Genomic DNA, 19,691 nt, shown 5'->3' with positions numbered 1-19,691 from the left:
ATGTACGAGTGTATACAACAAATGTTAGCCGCGGGTGTAATGGAACGTTCCGTGAGCGACTACTGCTCCCCGGCTGTGCTGTGGGGGACGAGAACGTATGTACGCACATTTTTGTCCGTCTTTTTTTATAGATTATTAGATCTGTCTTTTAAGCGCTCGCGATTTGCTGGCCCTTATTTTGTGATTAGTTTTTCTGGATTTGTTCCTAACTTTACGTTTTTACAAATATTTTTATTGGATGCTGCATGTATTTGCTTGGACTAATTAAATTTTTGCTTTTGTCTGACTTTTGTTGTTTTGATTGTGGTTTGCCTTTAATTCTTATCGTGTCTGGACCGGCCGGCACCCCAGCATTTTCTACCTGCTGTGGCTTCGGCCGTCCAGGCCTCGGGGTCTTTCTCGATTTAGCAAGTTGCTCGGTCGGATAGGATAATTAAATAGTGCTTTTAATTATGGGCGATACATGGGTAGTAATATCCCACGTTTTGCGTGTGATTGGTTCGTCTTTGCCAGCGCGATAGTTATATTTGGGTTTCTCACCATGCTTTGTGAGAGGGCCTGATTTTGATTAACCCATTACTGCCCACCGTATGATTTTTCATACCATATGAACGGGACTGTTTGAAGTTAGGTACTTAAAACAAAAGACAACGAACCGGCTTTTGAAATATATCAAACTCTACCTTTTTTAATGGTCTTTCGAGTACTTATTCATTGGAGATTATTTAAAACAAAGTTACATTATCATATTGGTTTTTGCAAAACGGTGTCCTTCATTTTTTGCAGAATGAGTAAGAGGTAAGTTTACAATTTTTTATTTTTTCTACAAGAGAAAAATCCATGCATGTTTCTTGCGATATATATAAAATAAAGTCTGTAGATTTTGTTTATGATTTTTTTTCACATGTTTTGCATTTTTTTTTTACCTAAAATTGAATTCAATAGCTTGCGTATGAAAAATCATACCTTGGGCGGTAGAAGGTAAGACAGTTTTTTTTTACAGAAGCAAACTTTATAATCCTAATGATCCGGTGGATGCTGAGCAACTTTTGAACATTTTAGAGGAACTAGATTCTGACGACGAAGAGATGGAACCCATACGAGATAGTTCTCAAATCGATCTTATCTTGATGCCACCTCTTGATGGTGCTGACAGTGATAGAGACGATGCTGATAGCGATGACGAGCCTTTAGGTACTATTAGAGATATTGGCAAAGGGGTTCTCAAACAGCCGATGGAAATCATATGTCACAAAAACGGAGAACAAAATATTGTCCATTTGGACGCGTCTAATGTAGAAGCCGCAAACATAGACGAACAAACTGTACAGGAATTTAGTTCTGATGATGAAATACCCCTGGCAAAAAAATTTAAAAAAGAACTATATGTAAAACATACCAAAAGTCGTAAATGGGAAGAAAAAACGTTAAGACAAGGTGAAAAAATAACAATTAACAAATCTCGTTCCCCGCATATTGTAAAATTTATTATTGATAATAATGCGGAACCAGTCGAAATTTTCCGAACTTTTTTTGATGAGGAGTTTATGCAATTTATTTGTGATGAGTCTAAGAAATATGCCAAACTGAAAGGACATCACAATTTTGACGTTTCAACTAAGGAATTGTACATATATTTTGCAATTCTGTTACTATCTGGCTACATCAAAGCACCACATAGACGTATGTATTGGGAGACGAAGGCAGATTCTTACAATTCACTGGTCAGTAATAGCATTTCGAGAAACCGCTTCGAAAGTATTCATCGTTTTTTGCACTTTAACGATAATTCTAAGATCGATACCAAAAACAGATGCTACAAAATTCAGCCGTTACTGGATCATGTCAATAAAAAATCTCTAGAATTTTGTCAACCTCTGGGTAGTTCGTTTTCATTAGATGAGGCGATGGAGCCTTATTATGGACACCACAATTTAAAGCAGTTTATAAAGGGCAAACCAATTCGGTATGGTTTTAAGTTTTGGTGTCTTACTTCGTCGGACGGTTATCTTTTCAAATTTAGTCCGTATTGTGGGGCAGGAGACAAAATTGAAGGATTTACTTTAGGAACAAGTGTAACAGAAAAATTATGTCTCAATTATATTCCAAAAGGTTCTACGGTTTATCTAGATAACTTTTTTAATTCCCTTTCATTGCTCCATAATCTTCGAGCTTATGATATAAATTGCGTTGGTACAATTCGAGCAGACAGAATTGATAAAGCGCCTCTCAAAGATCTGAAGAAAGAAAAACGTGGAAGTTCTTATGTGTTACAAGAAAAGGAAGGTAGTATTACACTGGTGAGATGGCATGATAATAATCAAGTTAATATAGCAACAAACCTAATCAACAATGACATATGCTTATCTAAGGGTTCGTGCAAGCGATGGTCTAGAAAGGATAAAAGTACAGTGTCAATTGAACAACCATCTTTGGTCAGCATATATAAACAAGGAATGGGGGGAGTTGATTTGTTTGATAAAATGAGAGGCTTATATCGCATTCTCATACGTTCCAAAAAGTGGTATTGACCATATGTAAGATTTTGTTTTAACGGAGCAGTTGTAAATATGTGGATGCTGTATAGATTTGCACATCCAAAAGTTGGTTTACTAGAATTCGTTCGCAGAACAGTTTTAGCTTTGCTTTCATCGCCTCCACATTTGGGTGGACCAAAACCAAAATGTACTAGAGCCGTTTTGCCCGAAATTAGATACGATGGCGTGGATCACCTGGTAGATAGCAACAGCACTCAACGAAAATGCGGCTTTTGTGGGAAATGTGCTAAGTTTGTATGTGTTAAGTGCAATGTAGGCCTCCATCCAGCACATTGTTTTAGAGCCTACCACACACCATAATAAATATTTTGTGAAAAAAGTAGTATTTTTTTATTAATTTTTCAATAAAAGTTTTTTACACATACACTCTTTTGACCAGCGTATGAAATATCATACGATAAAATAAACATAGTTAACAAAAAAAAAAGTTGTTTTTTTTGCTAGTTTGTGTTTAGAAGGGCTATTGCATTAAGTTTTGCTAATTTTTATCAAAATAATAAAAAAAAAATTACTCGGGCATTAATGGGTTAAGAGGGATTGTTGCCTAACAAGGTCGAGGAAATGAAAGGAGTTGATGTGGGTCAATCTATTTCGTTGAATATGCTTAGACGCATGTATGGGATTTTGTGTCTAATATGTTTGGTCATATTATGTTTTCTAATATTTGTCAAGTCTTGCGTGAGTCTGCTAAATGTTAGTCAGTTTTTGTAAAAGTTGTACGATAGCTTGACGATATAAGTCCTGAGGAGTTCGGTTTTCGTTATGTCATGTAAGTCGGTAATTTTTGTATATCTTGATGAGCTTGTTGTTTCTGGAAGCGTTGCAGTTTTAATAATGCGGTGTCGCTAACCCCGCACCAGACTGGTGCTGCATAGGTATAAACTGTGTATTGTTCAATGTGTTGGTTAAGGAACTGTTTTTTGCGAAAAGTAGGTACACCGCCTTGAGCGTCGCTTCGGCTTTGTTTTTGGTTTGTGAGAGATGATGATTAAAGTTGAAACGGGAGTACAGGTAAACGCCTAGATACTAGGCGACCGGTTGGGTGTCTACCTGCCTTCCTTTCACTCTTAATTATGTGATTATTTTATTATTAGTGTATTTGCAACTGAATAAAACTATTTCTGTTTTATCTTGGTTTATCTCTACGAGCCACTCGTCGTAGCATTTTTTTATTATGTTCATATGCATTTGAACCTGTTTATTGGTCACGTCGGCGTAAAACGATCTTGCGTATACGGCGGTGTCTTCCGCGTATAGTGCTAGAATCGTGTACAAACAGCGAAAAAAGTCTGGGTCCAAGGATTGATCCTTGTGGTACGGTCTGCTTTAATTGATCTCGTGGTGGATAATTAATTTCCAGATTTTACAATTAATGTCATGTTTGTCAGATATGATTGTAATTATTTGATCGAGTTGATGGGTATTTTCGTATCTAGGAGTTTGGCGATTAATCCTTGGATCGAGACTCTGTCGAAGGCTTTACGTATGTCGAGTAGTGTCAATTGTGTTATGTTGTCCTTGTTAAAGTTATTAGTTATGTCAGTCACTATTCGTGTGATTTGTTGGATCGTATTGTGACCTTGTCGAAAGCCAAATTGCTCGTCCTGTGTTATTTTGAATTTTGTGTCGTATCTCGTCAATCTGTTAATAACTTTTTCTGCCAGTTCCCACGCTTGATAGTAGACTGATCGTGGATTACCCGGAGCGTCGGTAGCTTTGCTTTGTTTTGGCAGCAGTATTACTAAAGCACCCTTCCACGGTGTGGGGAAGTGCTGCAGCTTTATCGTGGAATTTATTATGTAATGAAGCTGATAGACCGACTTGCGGCCAAGCTGCTTTAATGCTTCATTAGTGATCTTGTCAAGGCCGGGCGCCTTGTTTTTCGGTAACTTTTTAATCAAGTCTCTAATCTCGCATGGGTTGGTCAGATTGTTTTTCGGGTAGTTTTTATCTATATCGTAATTGGTTTCTTCGACAGTGCGTGCCAAATTCATTATTACGCGCTGTCAGTCCGAAAAGCTGCGATTCTCGAGGTCTAGGTCAAGCGTCTTTTCGTAGAAATCGGCGAGCAAATTGGCTTTCTCCTGGTCTGTCATTGCCTTTTTCGAGTTGTAAGTCAAAGCTCCTATAGGTTCGCTCTTTCTTCTCAGTAGCTTGCTTATTTTAAATAGAGCGTTATCGCCTGCTTGTATTTTTTGTAGTTTTTCGCGCCAATTTTTGAATTACAACTCAAATGTGTTTGGCAAGCTCGTACATTTGTTTTTTATGCTTTCTTTGTTTCTAAGGGATATTAACTGTTTCGCGTGGTCGCCGATTTCCTCGTTTCGCTTTTTTGGTTTGATTAGGTAGGTGCTTCCCTCGTAACCTTTTTGGATTACGTTCGTGAAATCGGCGACCTCGCGATCCAGTTCCTCCGACGTTTTAATGTCAGTGTTTATCGTCACAAGTCCGTCAGTAGTCTTTCTGAATTTTGTCCAGTCTGTGAATTTTTTTGTTGCGTCATTTTTAAGTTGCGGCTGTTTTTCACGGAACGGTATCTCAACAATTACAGGATTATGGTTGGAGTGTAGGTCGGGTAGAGAGATCGGTCGGTATAGTGGCGTTACGTTTTTGGTCAGGTAGAAATTTATTGTGGTCGGAGTCATCTCGTTGTCGGGAAAATGGGTGGGTTCCTTGGGGAAACTAATTATTATGTCGTTGTCTTGTTGAGAACCATTGATTCCAATTGATCGCATTAAAATTACCTCCGATTATGATTTTATTTGCGATCGAAGAGTCGCTCAAGGTTGCGAGATTTTATCTTGTCTTGTGGGTACGGCCTATTGTATGCCGTGAAAATATGGATATTATTACTGAGGCGGATGCCGATTTGCTCGACCTCCGTGTCAATATTTTTTATAGGTGAGTACGGCACTTCTTTTATTAAAATTGCAACGCCTCCCGAGGCTTTGTCTGCGTCCGTCCGAAATTATTGCGTATTCGATCCATGACCCCAACTGCCTTATCGATACAAGCTCAACTTGCTCTTTGATAAATGAGTCTTTGGTGCATAAATTAAACCTCCCGAAAACATTTCGCGTTACTCCATTACAGTGGTTTGATGGGACCGTTCACGTCGCGCGATCTATTACCAAAGCTATGCTTGAATTTCCCGATGTGAGGGTCGAGCTAGACCTCGTTGTAGTACCATCTAAAAATTGTAATTACGATGTTGTTTTGGGCGAAAACATTTATGATTTTAACGTAATGTTAGTAAAAGATAAAGACTCTCAAATCACACTTCCTAAAATAGGAATAAATGTTGTTTCAGCGTTGCCTATCGGCGACGAGGTGGTTACGTATTTATCGTCCGGCGATAAAAAACGCTTACAAAGCATCCTCGCAGAATTCTCGCAAATTATTACGAAAAGCAATCGTGTTCAAGCAGTTAAAATGGGCGAATTGAGTATCACTTTAACGGAAAATACGATCATTTACCACCATCCATATCGCATGTCAGAATTGGAACGTTTACGAGTGAGAAACATCGTGAGTGATCTGATTAAAAATGAAATTATACACGAAAGTAATTCGCCTATTGCCAGTCCAGCAATTTTGGTACAAAAAAAAAACGGTACCGATCGCCTGTGCGTGGATTACCGCGCTCTTAACAGAGTTACCGTCAAAGACCGATATCCTTTACTGAGAATAGACGACCAATTGGATCGATTAGGTTTAGGATTAGATTTTTTACGTCTCTAGATATGGCTTCTGGGTTTCACCAGATTCCTGTCGCACCTGATTCGATCGCGAAGACCGCATTCGTGACCCCAGATGGGCAGTTCGAGTACCTCCGAATGCCATTCGGCCTTGCGAACGCACCGGCGGTGTTTCAAAAGGCAATTAACGTGGCACTGGGTAATTTGAAGTACAATGTCGCCTTGGTTTACATGGACGACATCCTCATACCTTCGGTTTCGGTTTCGGAAGGTCTCGAAAAATTAAAATTGGTTCTTGCTGCTATGAAAAAGGCCGGTTTCTCTACGAAATCTTACTAAATGCCGATTCTTGATGAAAACGATCACATATTTAGGACGCGAAATTTCGTGTGATGGAATTAGACCCGATCCATATAAAATTGAGGCGATTCGGAATACTCACGCTCCCGCAACTGTCAAACAGGTGAGGCAGTTTGTGGGGCTGGTCAGCTATTTTCGTAAATTTATACCTGCATTTTCAACAAAAATCGCCTGCATAACGCATCTAACTAGAAACGATGTCCCATTCAATTGGTCTTCCGACTGCGACAACGTCAGACAGTATGTAATAGACGTTTTAACACAAAAACCACTTCTCTCAATTTTTGATCCTGCATTAGAAACACAACTACATACAGATGCGAGTTCTCTTGGGTTCGGTGCTATTTTGCTTCAAAAGCACGGAGAATCGTTTCGACCGGTTGAATATTTTAGTCGAAAAACCTCTCCCGACGAGAGCAGGTATCACTCGTTTGATCTTGAAACGCTAGCCGTTGTCAAGGCACTCAAGAAGTTCCGTGTATACCTTCTTGGTGTCAAATTTACTCTCGTCGCAGACTGTAATTCTCTGAAACTATCCGCTACAAAAAAAGATTTGAAACCGCGTACTGCACGTTGGTGGGCGTACATGCAAGATTTTGACTTCAAAATTCAGTACCGAAAAGGGGCTACCCTCGCCCACGTTGACTTTTTAAGCAGAAACCCAATTGAAACCGTCAACCAAGTTGGCTCAGGGCCTATTAACTTCAAAAATTGGCTTCGTGTTGGACAAGCTCAGGACAAAGAATGTTCTCAAATTAAGACAGCTATCAAACATGATGACTCTAGCGTAAAGAAATTGTAAAAGTTTAAAAATAACACCCTGTTTCGTATAATTACTTCCGAAAATGGTCAATCCGAAGAGATATTATTTGTCCCAGCTAACAACCGATATAATCTATTGCAAATTTTTCACGACGATCAGTGCCATGTTGGTTGGGAAAAAACCCTTGCCTCAATATTTATTTTATTACTATTTTTCCTGTGTCCCCATACAAATAAGAGAACTCTCCCTCCTTCCCTAACCAATTGGATTTTTTCCATCCGTAATCTCGAATACATTTGGCGAAAGTTACGAGGAGAAGGTTTTAAGTATCTTATACCAAGAAATTTAATCGGTGCAAATAATATTACCATCACAACATCAAATATACTCATAGTTGTTGTTCCTTTCGAAGTAAGTAGATCATCTACTTTTGGTGCAGAAGTCGCCACTTATGTTGCCAGATACGTGGTAAAAAATATAAAAAAATACACCAAGAATTGTCAGCAATGTTTGGCCCTTATGAGCGCAGATTCCCACCATAGACAACATGGTCTCATTCTTGCCCGACAGTAGAAAAATAGTCACCTTTTGCGTCCCTCTACATTATTCGTTTTCCACTTTAAACATCTGTTAACTATTTTACATACAATGTTACCAGTGAATATGTTAATTTATAATTTAAAAACTGTTCTATTTAAATATGTACAAGATAATGATACTTTTGACCTTCTAAAAGCTCTATTTTGCGATAAGTACACTTCTGCTAGAGACGTTTTTATTAACACTACAGTTAATTTGTTGGTATTTACATACCTTAAAAATATGAACAGAATTTTGTCTGGAAAAGATCTCCGAAATGTAGAGGCCACACAAAATCCCATCAAAAAACTAGCCTATCTAAAATTTCTCAAAAGCAAGAAAAAATAGTTATAATTAGACCTAATGAAAAAATACCTTTTTTTTTGTTTGTATTGCTCCAATTAATTTTTTACAAATTTTGTATACATTATTGTTTTATATAATAATACTCGTGTATAATAAATATAAACGTTTGTTCCCCATTTTGTGTATTCATTTGAATTTCAGTTGAAATTATTATTGCTTATTGAAAGTATGTAATCATATTTAATTCACCCGCCTTTTTTTATTTTAGTAATTTACAGAAATCGAATGCATGATTTTTGGAAAGTACTGGTTGTAGGTATTAAGATGGCGCTGTTGGCAACGACCAAATTTTCAGACAAGAGATGCCATTCTATATCTTTTATTTTCTATGGTTCAAAAGCTGTCCCCGCGCTGCGTCCGGTGCGTGCGAGACAGCCACTGGACTCGAGACTGTCCGTATAAAGAAGTCAAAGATAAACATCCAGCCAGGTCTGCGAATTGTGAAGGCGAACACGCCGCGTGCGAGGGAGAATGCCCTGTATATCAGAGTAGGATGAAATATATTGCAGACCAGATGAAACAGAGACAAAAAGTAATCGCAGGCGCAGCGCAAAAACCGGTCCGCACCGCCTCCAACCCACAACGTCTGGCAATAAAGAATGTCAGCAGTAGCGACGTGACGAATGGAAAGTCCCGAACTTAGACAAGGTAGGGACGCCCCAAGTAGTAATAAAACAAATATACAATCAAAGCCGCCAAAAAATAATACAGTAAGCCAGGTGTCGGCAACCTGCGGCCCGCCGTAAACTTTTGTGCGGCCCGCTTGAGCTCCAGACAAAATAACTGCATAATTACATAAGTTGGGATCTACAAAACCCGAAAATGCTGTAAAAGGACAAAAGTGGGCTATCATATATTTTAGAAATATTTGTACCATCTGTACTCAGTAAACTGCACCGGAAATAGGCGGTACACAAGGTTGTTTGCCTGGAAATGCACACATTTTTTGTGACACGCTTGCAACTAGTTCGGTGTCCACTTACTCCAAAAGAGTGTGAATTATAGGAACGTGTGGCTTCTATAATCCTAATCTATTTTGTGGCGAATATCAGTGTCATCACATTGTCTTGCAGTGCCAAATTAATTTGATAAGAAAAAATATAATATTATTGCTATACAATTTACATTGAAAGGTAAGTTAATACAACGTATTTTTTTGTTAAATTTGACATCAATTGATTGTATTTTTACATTTTAACACTTAAATTAGAAAAAAGAGGTATTCTATATTTTTTTTTTGAAAAATATTCATTGCTTTTTATTGCAAAACTTGTAATTAGCAACACATAAGTTTTTTTTCTTTTGTTATTATTATTATTTTTTTGTTTTAGTTAAAATGAATAAAACTCCAAAAAGAAGAAAGTTAAATGAAGAAAACCGCGTATTTAATGAAAAATGGACTTTTGATTACTTTTTCATTAACAACTTTAATAAAGCATTATGCTTAATTTGCAAAAGAAACTGTAAATGTTTTTAAAGAATTTAATTTACGCCGTCATTACGACACGAAGCATAAAGATGAGTACGATCAATTAGAATCGCAATTGAGGCAAAATAAAGTAGATTCTTTGAAAAAGTCATTACATGCCCAACAAAACATTTTTAAAAAGTGTGATGAACAAAATTCAGCGTTAGTTAAAACGAGTTTTTGTAATTTGCTTCCATTTTGATTCTCTAATAGAGCTATTAACGAACGCGACGTCATCATCTGCGATGTCATAATAGTCATTATTTAACGGAACATTTTACGAAAAACTTAGGTTGGTAAAACTGTCAACGTGTCATGACTTCCATGTCAACATGTCAACATTGTGCATCAAATTTGACATTTTAGATGTTTAGTATTTAATATTGTAACTGTGATTTATTATTTTTACTGAATAGAAAATGCGCGTTCGAACAAATAAATAGAAGAAATAATCTTGTGGAAACTGTACACAGGGCACAGGAGTGTGGTATGCTGGTGTGGACACAGTTGCGAGGGCTGCTTTTATATATCAGCCACATGAAGGTAAAATTAATTTGGTAGAAAATAGTGAAGCAAATCGTTTTTCTAGGGCTGCAACATAAAAGGTGAATGCTTCATGTAGCATCTTACGATTACCAAATGGTGGATCATCACCAAAGGCGTTGAAGTGACAGAGAAGTTTATCATCTATGATAACATTACGTGCAATGACAAAATAACTACATGTGCCACAGGTATATTTCATCAAGCATTTCTTCATTAAGTATCCACAGACATAACTTAAAGAATTTTGTTCCCCCATGTCCAGATGTCTGTAGTTTGTCGTATTTACTTCCACAGATTTACAGACAAAAGTTGTTCAGCTTAAAACTGTACTCATAATTTGACACTGGTGACTCTCTTTAGATTCAATTGCTACTAAAATAGATCCTAAATCATTACAACTATTGACATTTTTATTGTGCTGTAAAAATTGCTTGCTAAATAATTTTTTATTGATTATAGAATAATATAATTCTTTATATATTTCTTATCTTACAGATTTCAAGAGAAATTTAAAGAAGCTGCTGAAGCAGGTTTTTTCATTGTGCCTGCAATTACGAGGTGGTCTACCACTGCAGTCCATGTTACTATGAAAAGGTTCTCACAATCACTTCACTAATTTCACTAGCAACAAATATTCAACCAAAAACAAAGTACTTTTCCCAGGGAAGATGAAAACAACAGCGTTCACTTTCTGACTCTTCAAACGGTTCACATTTGGCGAAAATTGAAGGCATTGACAAAATAGTTGTCAATGCCTTGTTAAATAGTTGTTAAATGTTTATGTTGAAATTAACTTGGTAAAGTGATAGACTTTTACTAATAAATATGTAAAATAAATATAAGCACAATTCTTTTTTATTGTTCAAAAAGGTATTTTCTTCGTGGTCTTCATACCACGCTTCAAATATTGGTTTCAGTTTTTTAATATTGATCCAATGTTTATATTATTTCTTTTTATGTTGTCTTACGAACTTGTGTCACAGTATAGATATCAATTGATGTCTATACTGTGCTTGTATTTGTAATTTAGGCAACCAATATTCCACTTCGTTTCAAATATTCCGCCTAATAAAAACGGTTGGATAAGGACACCGTTGTTCCTATATTTGACGAACTGTCCCTCCTGAATGATATACTGTGTGTCAATTCATCGGGAAAGAAGAAGTAAGAAGTGTCCAGCGGAAAAATTTGATTTGGACAAATACAGGGTTTATATATTTGCAGTAATAGTTGTATTTTTACCATTATTGCTCGTTTTACCACCGAAGAAAATTAAATAACATAAACAATGGATTCATAGAAATTAAATTTGTTAGAACGTACCTACAATTATACAATTATACATATGGTCGTAATAAACAGTATTAATACAAGTTTGATTTCTTAGTTCTAATGTTTATCTTAGCTTTAATTCACATTAATCAAATTATTTGAAAAAACGCGCTAGTTTTGTGAAACTCGCGCCATTTCGCTAGTGCGCTAGTTGTTCTGTGTGCGCTAGTAAAAGGAGTAACAGTCTAAAAGTGTGGTTACTGGTCTGTTAAAATCATTTCTAATCAACAATGTAATAAAGAAAGATTCTATTCCTACCGAAAGAAATGACAAACGTTAATTTGACATTGGTTGCTGGAAGGTACAATTATTATATATATTGATATTAACTTTGGAATTATCTTTAGAATTTACAGTTAACCCATGTGTCGAGGACAAATTTTGTTCATTGTTTTTGCTATCAGGAACTGTTTTGCTTCTGTCCGAATTTATGTTTATTTCTTGCTCCGAAGCTGTGGAAGTGGAGCATCCAGGTAAGTTTAAATCCTTTTGTTGTGCAAACATATTTGCGACATCAATTTTATTTTGCAGGGATGCTTCGACATAGGTTTCAGCAACTCCTGAACATTAAAACAGAACAGACATTAGTTTCCTCTCGAAATTAAAAACAAAGTGAACTACCTGAAGATTTCCATCCACCTAAGCGTTTTATTGTTAATAAATCGCCGCCAGAATTTGCGATATGTGTGGCACTAGATCGCCTAAAACAATGCCCTGTAAAATGTTCAGGATCTGATAATTTAAGAAAGGCAGCAATTATTTTAGGCACTTTTCCTATCATATTAATCCCCATAGGGCAATTAATACAATACCCATTACGGTACGTTAAAAAAAATCGCCGGTGGGTTACTCTTTTAGGCCTTAAGTTGGCATATTTTTTAATTAGGTGAATCCAATTTTCGTCTGTCACGAGGAAAGTTCTAGGGACATAATTTTTGGTTTTCGGTATAACGACCATTATGGAATCAGCTCTATATTGTATGTCATCTACACACATATTCGTCAACTCCTCTCGCCTACATGCTCCATTATAACCCATGATTAAGATAACCTGAAATAAATATCATAGTTGAATTTGAAGCTACAATAATGGTAACCTACTTTCATTGCCAGGTATGTCTTATCATCGGCATCACTCAGAAATGTGTTTATATTATTCTCTTCTAAAATTTTAGATTTTTTAGGAGTATAATGTTGAGATGCTCGTTTCAATAAAGCCTGCAATTTGTTGAATTTCGAAATATCAACGTTTTTGTGTACACTCAAGCAGGACCTTAACATCGAGTAAATTGTCCATAACGTCGATGGCTTGTATTTTGTACGCTTAAGTTCAAAATATCCAAGTAGGACGTTTTCGGAGATGACGTGAATATTATTTTGGTTGCACCATGATTCGAATTTTTCGTACTGTTTCATATACTCCTCACGAGATTTATCAGGTAGTAAGTTTTGAACCGTATTTTTGGCAATTTCACGGATTTCCGGAGGCGTACATAAAATGTTGTCTTGATTGTCTTCCATTTTAGTACTTTGTGACATTATAAAACAAAAGCCGACTAGATTAAATTTTCACTTTTAAATTTAAAAGATCATTGCCAGTAAGTACCAACTGTCACAAAAATCCCTAAATCGGCGAAATGAAAATTTTTTTTCGAAAAACGGCATAAAATGGCAAATTACAAAAAACTGTATAAAACACTCGTTTCATAAGACCCTAAAGCACTCATTCTTTAAAAAAACTCGTGGCTACGCCACTCGTTTTTTTAAACTTGAATTCGTGCTTTAAGATTTGTCTTATGAAACTTGTTTTTTAATATACTATTACAAATTTCAAAATTAATTGCTGAACACGGCGAAGCATTTACTGATGGAGAGTTTATTAAAAAGTGCATTTTAACTGCGGTGAATGAAGCAATCATTTCGGTCAGGACGATTGCCAAACGATTGGAAAACTGCCACCATCACACCTGTGTTCAAAAAAGGGGACAAGTTTAATGCGGCGAACTATAGGCCTATAAGTTTAACTTCAGTAGTAGTGAAACTAATGGAATGTATCATCTACGATCAGTTGGTGGCGTTTTTAACAGCACACCAGGTTATACCTCGTGAGCAACATGGTTTCACACCTGGAAAGTCCATAGCGACCAATTTGCTCTGTTGTTTAGACAACTGGACTAGAGAACTCGATTCTGGTGGCTCAGTAGATATCGCGTATTTTGATTTTTCGAAGGCTTTCGATCGTGTGCCGAAACGCCGACTCCTTTTGAAATTACGACATTATGGAATCCAAGATAGTCTTCTCAGGTGGATTGAATCTTTTCTTTCTGACCGAATATTTAAGGTTAAGGTTGGTGATATGTTTAGTTCTCCTTTTCCAGTTCTGAGCGGTGTACCACAGGGCTCTGTATTAGGACCCTTGTTGTTTTTAGCGTATGTATCCGACATAAAAGACTGCTTAATTTCTCCTTGGGCAATGTATGCTGACGATTTGAAAATCTACAATATTTGTTCCAATTATGAAGTCTTAACGAAGGATATAGCAACTATTTATAACTGGTCACTAAAATGGTTACTTCCAATTAATGCGGACAAATGTAATATCCTTTATTTAGGCAGCGACAATCCAAAGCAAACTTATTATATCAACGGCACCGAGCTTACCAAGTGTGTTTCTTTGTCGGATATGGGTGTTATCGTAACGTCTACTTTGACATGGTCTGAACATATCACAAAAGTCGTGAAAAAAGCCAACAAGATACTATATCTTCTCGGAAAGACATTTGCTAAAGCTGATGTAAATACTGTAACTAAACTGTATAAAACTTATGTTAGACCGATATTAGAATATGCCAACTGCGTTTGGGTTCCAACATTACAACGTGATATCAATTTACTAGAATCTGTCCAGCGTCGTGCCACAAGAATACCGTACGGACAAGTGCGCCCCTCTTACCCTGACAGACTTAATCTTATGAAATTGCCATCGTTAGCCGACAGGCGTGTAAGAGGTGACATGTTGACAACATTTCAGGCTTTTACAAATATTAGTTCACCTATCAGACATCTTTTTCCTGTCAACATTGATGGACGAACCAGAGGTCACCGGTTCAAATTGGAGAAGGACAATTTTCGGACTTCCATTCGTCAGACGTTCGTCACTAACAGGGTATTCACCGAATGGAATGCATTACCCCCTGAAGTTGTTGAAAGTGCTTCCGTTCCTAGATTTAAGGTCAACTACGACACCTTTCGAAACCGTAGATAGCTGTAGTTATATCCATAATTTATTATATTTAAAATAATTTGTGATTGCATCAATTGTCGTCTTGCGCGGGCATAACAGACTTCGGTCTCTGCCCGAGCGCTTCATTTTAATAATAATAATAATAATAATGAAATTTGTCCGGATAAAATTAAGACATTTGCAAATATTAGTTTGTCTGCGCGCACAGTAGTTCGCCGAATTGAAGATATATCGACAAATATGTTTTGTAAATTAAAAGGAATGTCTACAAAATTTGAATATTTTTCACTTGCTCTTGATGAAAGCAACGATATTACTAGTACCGCTCAACTGTTGATTTTTATCCGTGGAATTGATAAACAATTTTGTGTAACGGAGGAACTAGCTGCACTGAAAAGTCTTCATGGAAGCACAAAAGGCGAAGAAATATTTTTGGAACTATTAAGGGCCGGTTTATAGAACAGCGAGTTAAATATTTAATCCTCGATTAGTTTAACAGAGAATTAAAATGTGGAATATGAGCCCGTGATTGGTTAAAATATGTGCGTTGCCTGGCAACGGACCTCAGTTAAAAGTTAATCGCGAATTAATTTTAACATCGCTTTCTATAAATCGGGTCTTAATGTTTTTAGTATTTACGATCTGAAATGGGAAAATTTGAGGTTGTGACAACAGATGGTGCCAAGAACATGACAGGTCATAATACAGGTTTAATGGGGTTGATTAATAGAAAAATCACGGAATTAAATATTACACCTACCCCTTTACAACTGCATTGCATTATTCATCAACATGCATTTTGTGCCAAAGTTGTTAGTTTGAAAAATGTTATGGACACTGTAATATCAACCGTTAATTACATTCGCAAAAATGGTATGAATCATCGAAGTTTTCGAGAATTCTTAAATGACATCGATGCAGAATATGAAGATATTATGTACTTTTCTGAAGTAAGGTGGCTTAGTCGTGGAAAAGTTTTAAAAAGATTTTTTGATTTGAGACTTGAAATTGAAATATTTTTGACAGACAAAGAAAAGAGTATACCAGAAATATCGAATTTTCAGTGGGTAAGCGAGTTAGCTTTTCTTGTTGACATTACAACTTACATCAATAAATTAAATATAATTCTACAAAGAAAAGGAAAATTAATTAATGAGTTATTTACAGAAATTAAAAGTTTTCGGTTAAAACTAAAATTGTTTATTTCACAAATTGAGAGGAATAATTATTGTCATTTTCCTACTTTACAATCAGTGTTAACAAGAAATGATAAACAGTGTATTTCTAATGATGTTAATTCTTTGAGATTACTGGAAGAAAATTTCTGTTTGCGATTTAAAGATTTTTTTGAGCAAGAACGTGACATCGAAATATTTGAAAATCCTTTTAACTTTAATGTGACAAATGCACCGGAAAATTTACAACTAGAACTAATAGATTTACAGGCAAATAGTATATATAAAAATAATTTTGATGAAAATAATTTAACACTGTTTTATTCAAGCCTACCCGAAAATAAATTTCCAAATGTTAAGAATTTTGCAAAATCAATGATTTGCATTTTTGGAAGTATGTACATACTTATTTGTGCGAACAAACGTTTTCGCGGATGAATATTATTAAAACAAAATACAGGACAAGATTGGCTGATGACAATTTACAAAACATTCTCAGGATTTCTGTATCGCAAACTGATGCCGACTTGGATGAATTGGCAAAAATGATACAGCAGCAAAAGTCGCACTGAATTGTAATGTCACTTCTCAACAAAATCAGGTTTTTTATTTATGTGATTATATTATTAGATTTTATTTTTATTGTCTTATTATAACATATTAATCCTAATAAAATTGTTTCTGTATAAAGATTTTTTTTGCTGTGCGGCCCGCGTAAATTTTTTTTTTTTTTTTGAAGTGGCCCACTCTCCTAAAAAGGTTGCCGACTCCTGCAGTAAGCAATCCAAATACAAACTGAGAACGAGGCAAATAACTTTATGCAGCTAAATGCAGAGCTGAAAAAGCTCTCGCAAGCAATTAATATCAAAAATATGATCCGGTCCGTGCGGGATCTCACCAACAAGCTGAGCTCCTGCACGACCGGACAAAAATTTATAGTAAAGTTAGAGTTCATGACAAATAATTTTGCTGATTATGGTTTATAAAAACTTGATAATTGCACAATATAACGCAAACGGGATATTAAGTAAAACAGTAGAAGTAATGGCCTTTACACATCTTAAAAGTAACCACAAATTCAGAATCAAAAATTATGCCGTTTACCGTAAAAATAGCATGGAGCGGGGTGGCACTTCTAGTCAGAAGTGACATCTCGCACAGCGAGACTAAAATCATATTAAATAGTTCGATAGAAACGACTGCAATTCCACTAATAGACAGTACAACAGTAGCGGTAGTGTACAACAAGCCATCCAACAAACTCAAAAATACAGACTTGGACGCATTATCCAGACTTTTCCGCAAATTAATAACAGTTGGTGACCTCAAATCGCGACATACGAGAACAAATTACTAGACTATCTCAACAACAGTAATCTAATCTTTCACCCAAATACCGAACCCACCCACTATCCCGCAAACGGCTCAACACCAACGCCGACAGATCACACTATCACACTAAAAATATAAACGTCACAGCGCCTCGGGTAGTTTCTGCATTGAATTCGGATCACAGACTTGTCCTGATAGAAGTCCCAAATCAGTTTTTTGAAAAACGAACAATCAAAATTGAATCTTATCTAAAAATGCCAACTGGCAAAAATTTCGGCAACATCTTAATCAAAATTTAAAAATAAATAATGAAATAAACAACACAGACATTTTAGAGCAGAGGTACAAACATTTATATATACATTACAAGCAGCAAAATGCCTAGTAGTAACAACAAAAAATATCAACCCATACAAGGATCAACTCCCTGATACAATAAAAACCCAACTTGCAAAGTGAAACAAAATCAGAAAAATATATCAACGAACAAGAAACCGACAATATTTCAAAATCGTTAAAACAATGAACAATGACATTAAAGCAGCAATTAAAAAATATCGTAATGATAAGTGGAGGACAAAGCACGCCAACTAAATCCTGACGACTATTCATTGTGGAAACTAACCAAGGCGCTAAAAAAGAAATACGATCCAATTGCGACAGTCCAGCACAACAACCGGTCGGAGCGAACCCGCTACTACGCTGTTCCTCATCTAAACGACCTCGCTGTGAAGACAGTAAACGACAAATGGCAAAAGAAGTTTGCGATGTAATTATTACTAATGTCTCGTCCCCAACACAATCTTTATTTAGTTTTAGTTTAATTTGTATCGCTTGGTGCAGTACTGCACCCGCAACCCTCGCTACACTGGTGGCCGATCTATTGCGGCCCTTTTTTGCTTTTGGTGACCGCTTGAGTAGCAACAAGTCGAGTGGACTGGACGCGCATTGTGAAGTCGTAGTCGTACCGGCAGCGACATAACCCGCCATCTTGTCGTTGATCCCGCTTTATGATTCCCGCTATTCTTATAACCCCGCTATTGTAGTACCCGCTATTCTTATAACCCCGCTATTGTAATACCCGCTATTCTTATAACCCCGCTATTGTAGTACCCGCTATTATTATAACCCCGCTATTGTTGTACCCGCTATTGTACCCGCTATTGTACCCGCTACCGCTATAACCCGCGTCAGGGCATAACCCTATTCCGCGCACCCCCATGCCGAGTGCTTCCTCCAGAAGCACCCCAGCCATCGCCTCCAGGCCAAGATCACTCCGAACGCACAGCTCGGAAAGTCCAACTCATCTCACTCTGGTAAGCTACAACTAATAAATAAAATCGATTTTCATTTTCTGAATATCTAGAGGCTTCTCTGCTTTTCGAAACTCATTTGTTGAAAAATTATAGTAAAGCGTTTCCTCAAAGAATTAACAACTGTTAGCGGAAGTAGCAAAAAAAAATGTTAAAATACTCAAGGAATCGTACAACGATTACTACAAAAAACGCCTATGAAAGGAAACTACTAATATCGAGGCTGGAAAGCAGAAAAGTTAGCTTCCACACGTATACCGAAAAAGCAAATATGTGCTCAAAGGACTTGATTGGGGACCAGACACCGAGGAAATAGATGAAGCATTAGAGAAAATAGGACTGCCCCCGAAAGAAACCTATCAAATGAAGAATACCGATAGGAAAATGTACCTGATAATATGTTCCAAAGATGTGCTAATCAAGCATCTCCAGGCGAAAGCCAGAATCCTTCTTAACTGTCAAATAACATGGGAACGGCATGAAAACAAACGACAAATTATACACTGCAGAAACTGCCAGGAGTGGGGGCACGCCACCTCAAACTGTTATGCTGAGGTGGTGTGCATGGTATGCGCGAAAAATCACTCGACAAGAGACTGCACAGTGGACAAGGAAGAACTGGTGAAATGCCCTGGTAACCACAGGGCAAGTGACACCCTGTGCCCAAGTTACCAGCGCAGGGTACAAATGACCGGCCAACAACAACAAGAAAAACCGAAACCAAACTACGTGCAAGCGCCACTCCCAAAACCCAACCCGTGGCAACAGCGACAGCAACAGCAGCAGCAGCAGCAGCAGTAGTACCAGCAGCAGCAGCAGCAGCAGTAGTACCAGCAGCGGCAGCAACAACAACATCAGGTGCGATCAGCAGCAAGTGCCAGTGAAAGTAACGCGAGTGCTAAAAATCGAGTGCAAAGTGGCGCTAATGACATTTTCACTGCTTAAATGAAGTCTGTA

The 19,691-nt window shown here is 37.0% G+C and overlaps 2 protein-coding genes and 1 long non-coding RNA gene across 3 annotated transcripts; 2 read left to right on the top strand and 1 right to left on the bottom strand.

Annotated features, from left to right (window-relative positions):
• LOC135135784 (piggyBac transposable element-derived protein 3-like) lies at positions 1-2,858 on the top strand. The gene is made up of 5 exons (XM_064064905.1): positions 1-95; positions 787-798; positions 1,004-1,724; positions 1,797-2,511; positions 2,563-2,858. Exons 1-5 carry the CDS (start codon positions 1-3, stop codon positions 2,856-2,858), a joined length of 1,839 nt encoding a protein of 612 aa, XP_063920975.1.
• A 7,278-nt stretch (positions 2,859-10,136) lies between these two features.
• LOC135135951 (uncharacterized) lies at positions 10,137-11,108 on the top strand. The gene is made up of 3 exons (XR_010281639.1): positions 10,137-10,335; positions 10,382-10,526; positions 10,834-11,108. It is a non-coding gene; the product is annotated as an uncharacterized LOC135135951 (long non-coding RNA).
• Positions 11,109-11,946: 838 nt separating this feature from the next.
• On the bottom strand, positions 11,947-13,487 carry LOC135135783 (uncharacterized). Its single transcript, XM_064064903.1, has 3 exons — positions 12,772-13,487; positions 12,292-12,721; positions 11,947-12,230 (listed from the first exon to the last, which is right to left on the bottom strand). Exons 1-3 carry the CDS (start codon positions 13,207-13,209, stop codon positions 11,947-11,949), a joined length of 1,152 nt encoding a protein of 383 aa, XP_063920973.1. The 5' UTR covers positions 13,210-13,487.
• Positions 13,488-19,691: the final 6,204 nt, after the last annotated feature.

Source organism: Zophobas morio, unplaced genomic scaffold (genome assembly GCF_036711695.1).
Source record: "Zophobas morio isolate AGI-343-1 ecotype UQ-CSIRO unplaced genomic scaffold, CSIRO_AGI_Zmor_V1 ptg000025l, whole genome shotgun sequence".
Classification (NCBI taxonomy): domain Eukaryota; kingdom Metazoa; phylum Arthropoda; class Insecta; order Coleoptera; family Tenebrionidae; genus Zophobas; species Zophobas morio.
Note: the sequence above shows the minus strand (reverse complement) of the source record. Positions and strands in the feature narration are given on the sequence as shown.

Excerpts from the sequence above, each read along its gene's own strand:
- LOC135135784 (XM_064064905.1), top strand. The coding sequence starts at position 1 with ATGTACGAGTGTATACAACAAATGTTAGCCGCGGGTGTAATGGAACGT. Across the intron at positions 1,725-1,796 it reads CAGATTCTTACAATTCACTG|ATCGATACCAAAAACAGATG; the intron begins GTCAGTAATAGC and ends GATAATTCTAAG. Across the intron at positions 2,512-2,562 it reads CTTATATCGCATTCTCATAC|TTGTAAATATGTGGATGCTG; the intron begins GTTCCAAAAAGT and ends TTAACGGAGCAG.
- LOC135135783 (XM_064064903.1), bottom strand. The coding sequence starts at position 13,209 with ATGTCACAAAGTACTAAAATGGAAGACAATCAAGACAACATTTTATGT. Across the intron at positions 12,722-12,771 it reads AGACATACCTGGCAATGAAA|GTTATCTTAATCATGGGTTA; the intron begins GTAGGTTACCAT and ends TATTTATTTCAG. Across the intron at positions 12,231-12,291 it reads AGGTGGATGGAAATCTTCAG|GAGTTGCTGAAACCTATGTC; the intron begins GTAGTTCACTTT and ends TTTAATGTTCAG.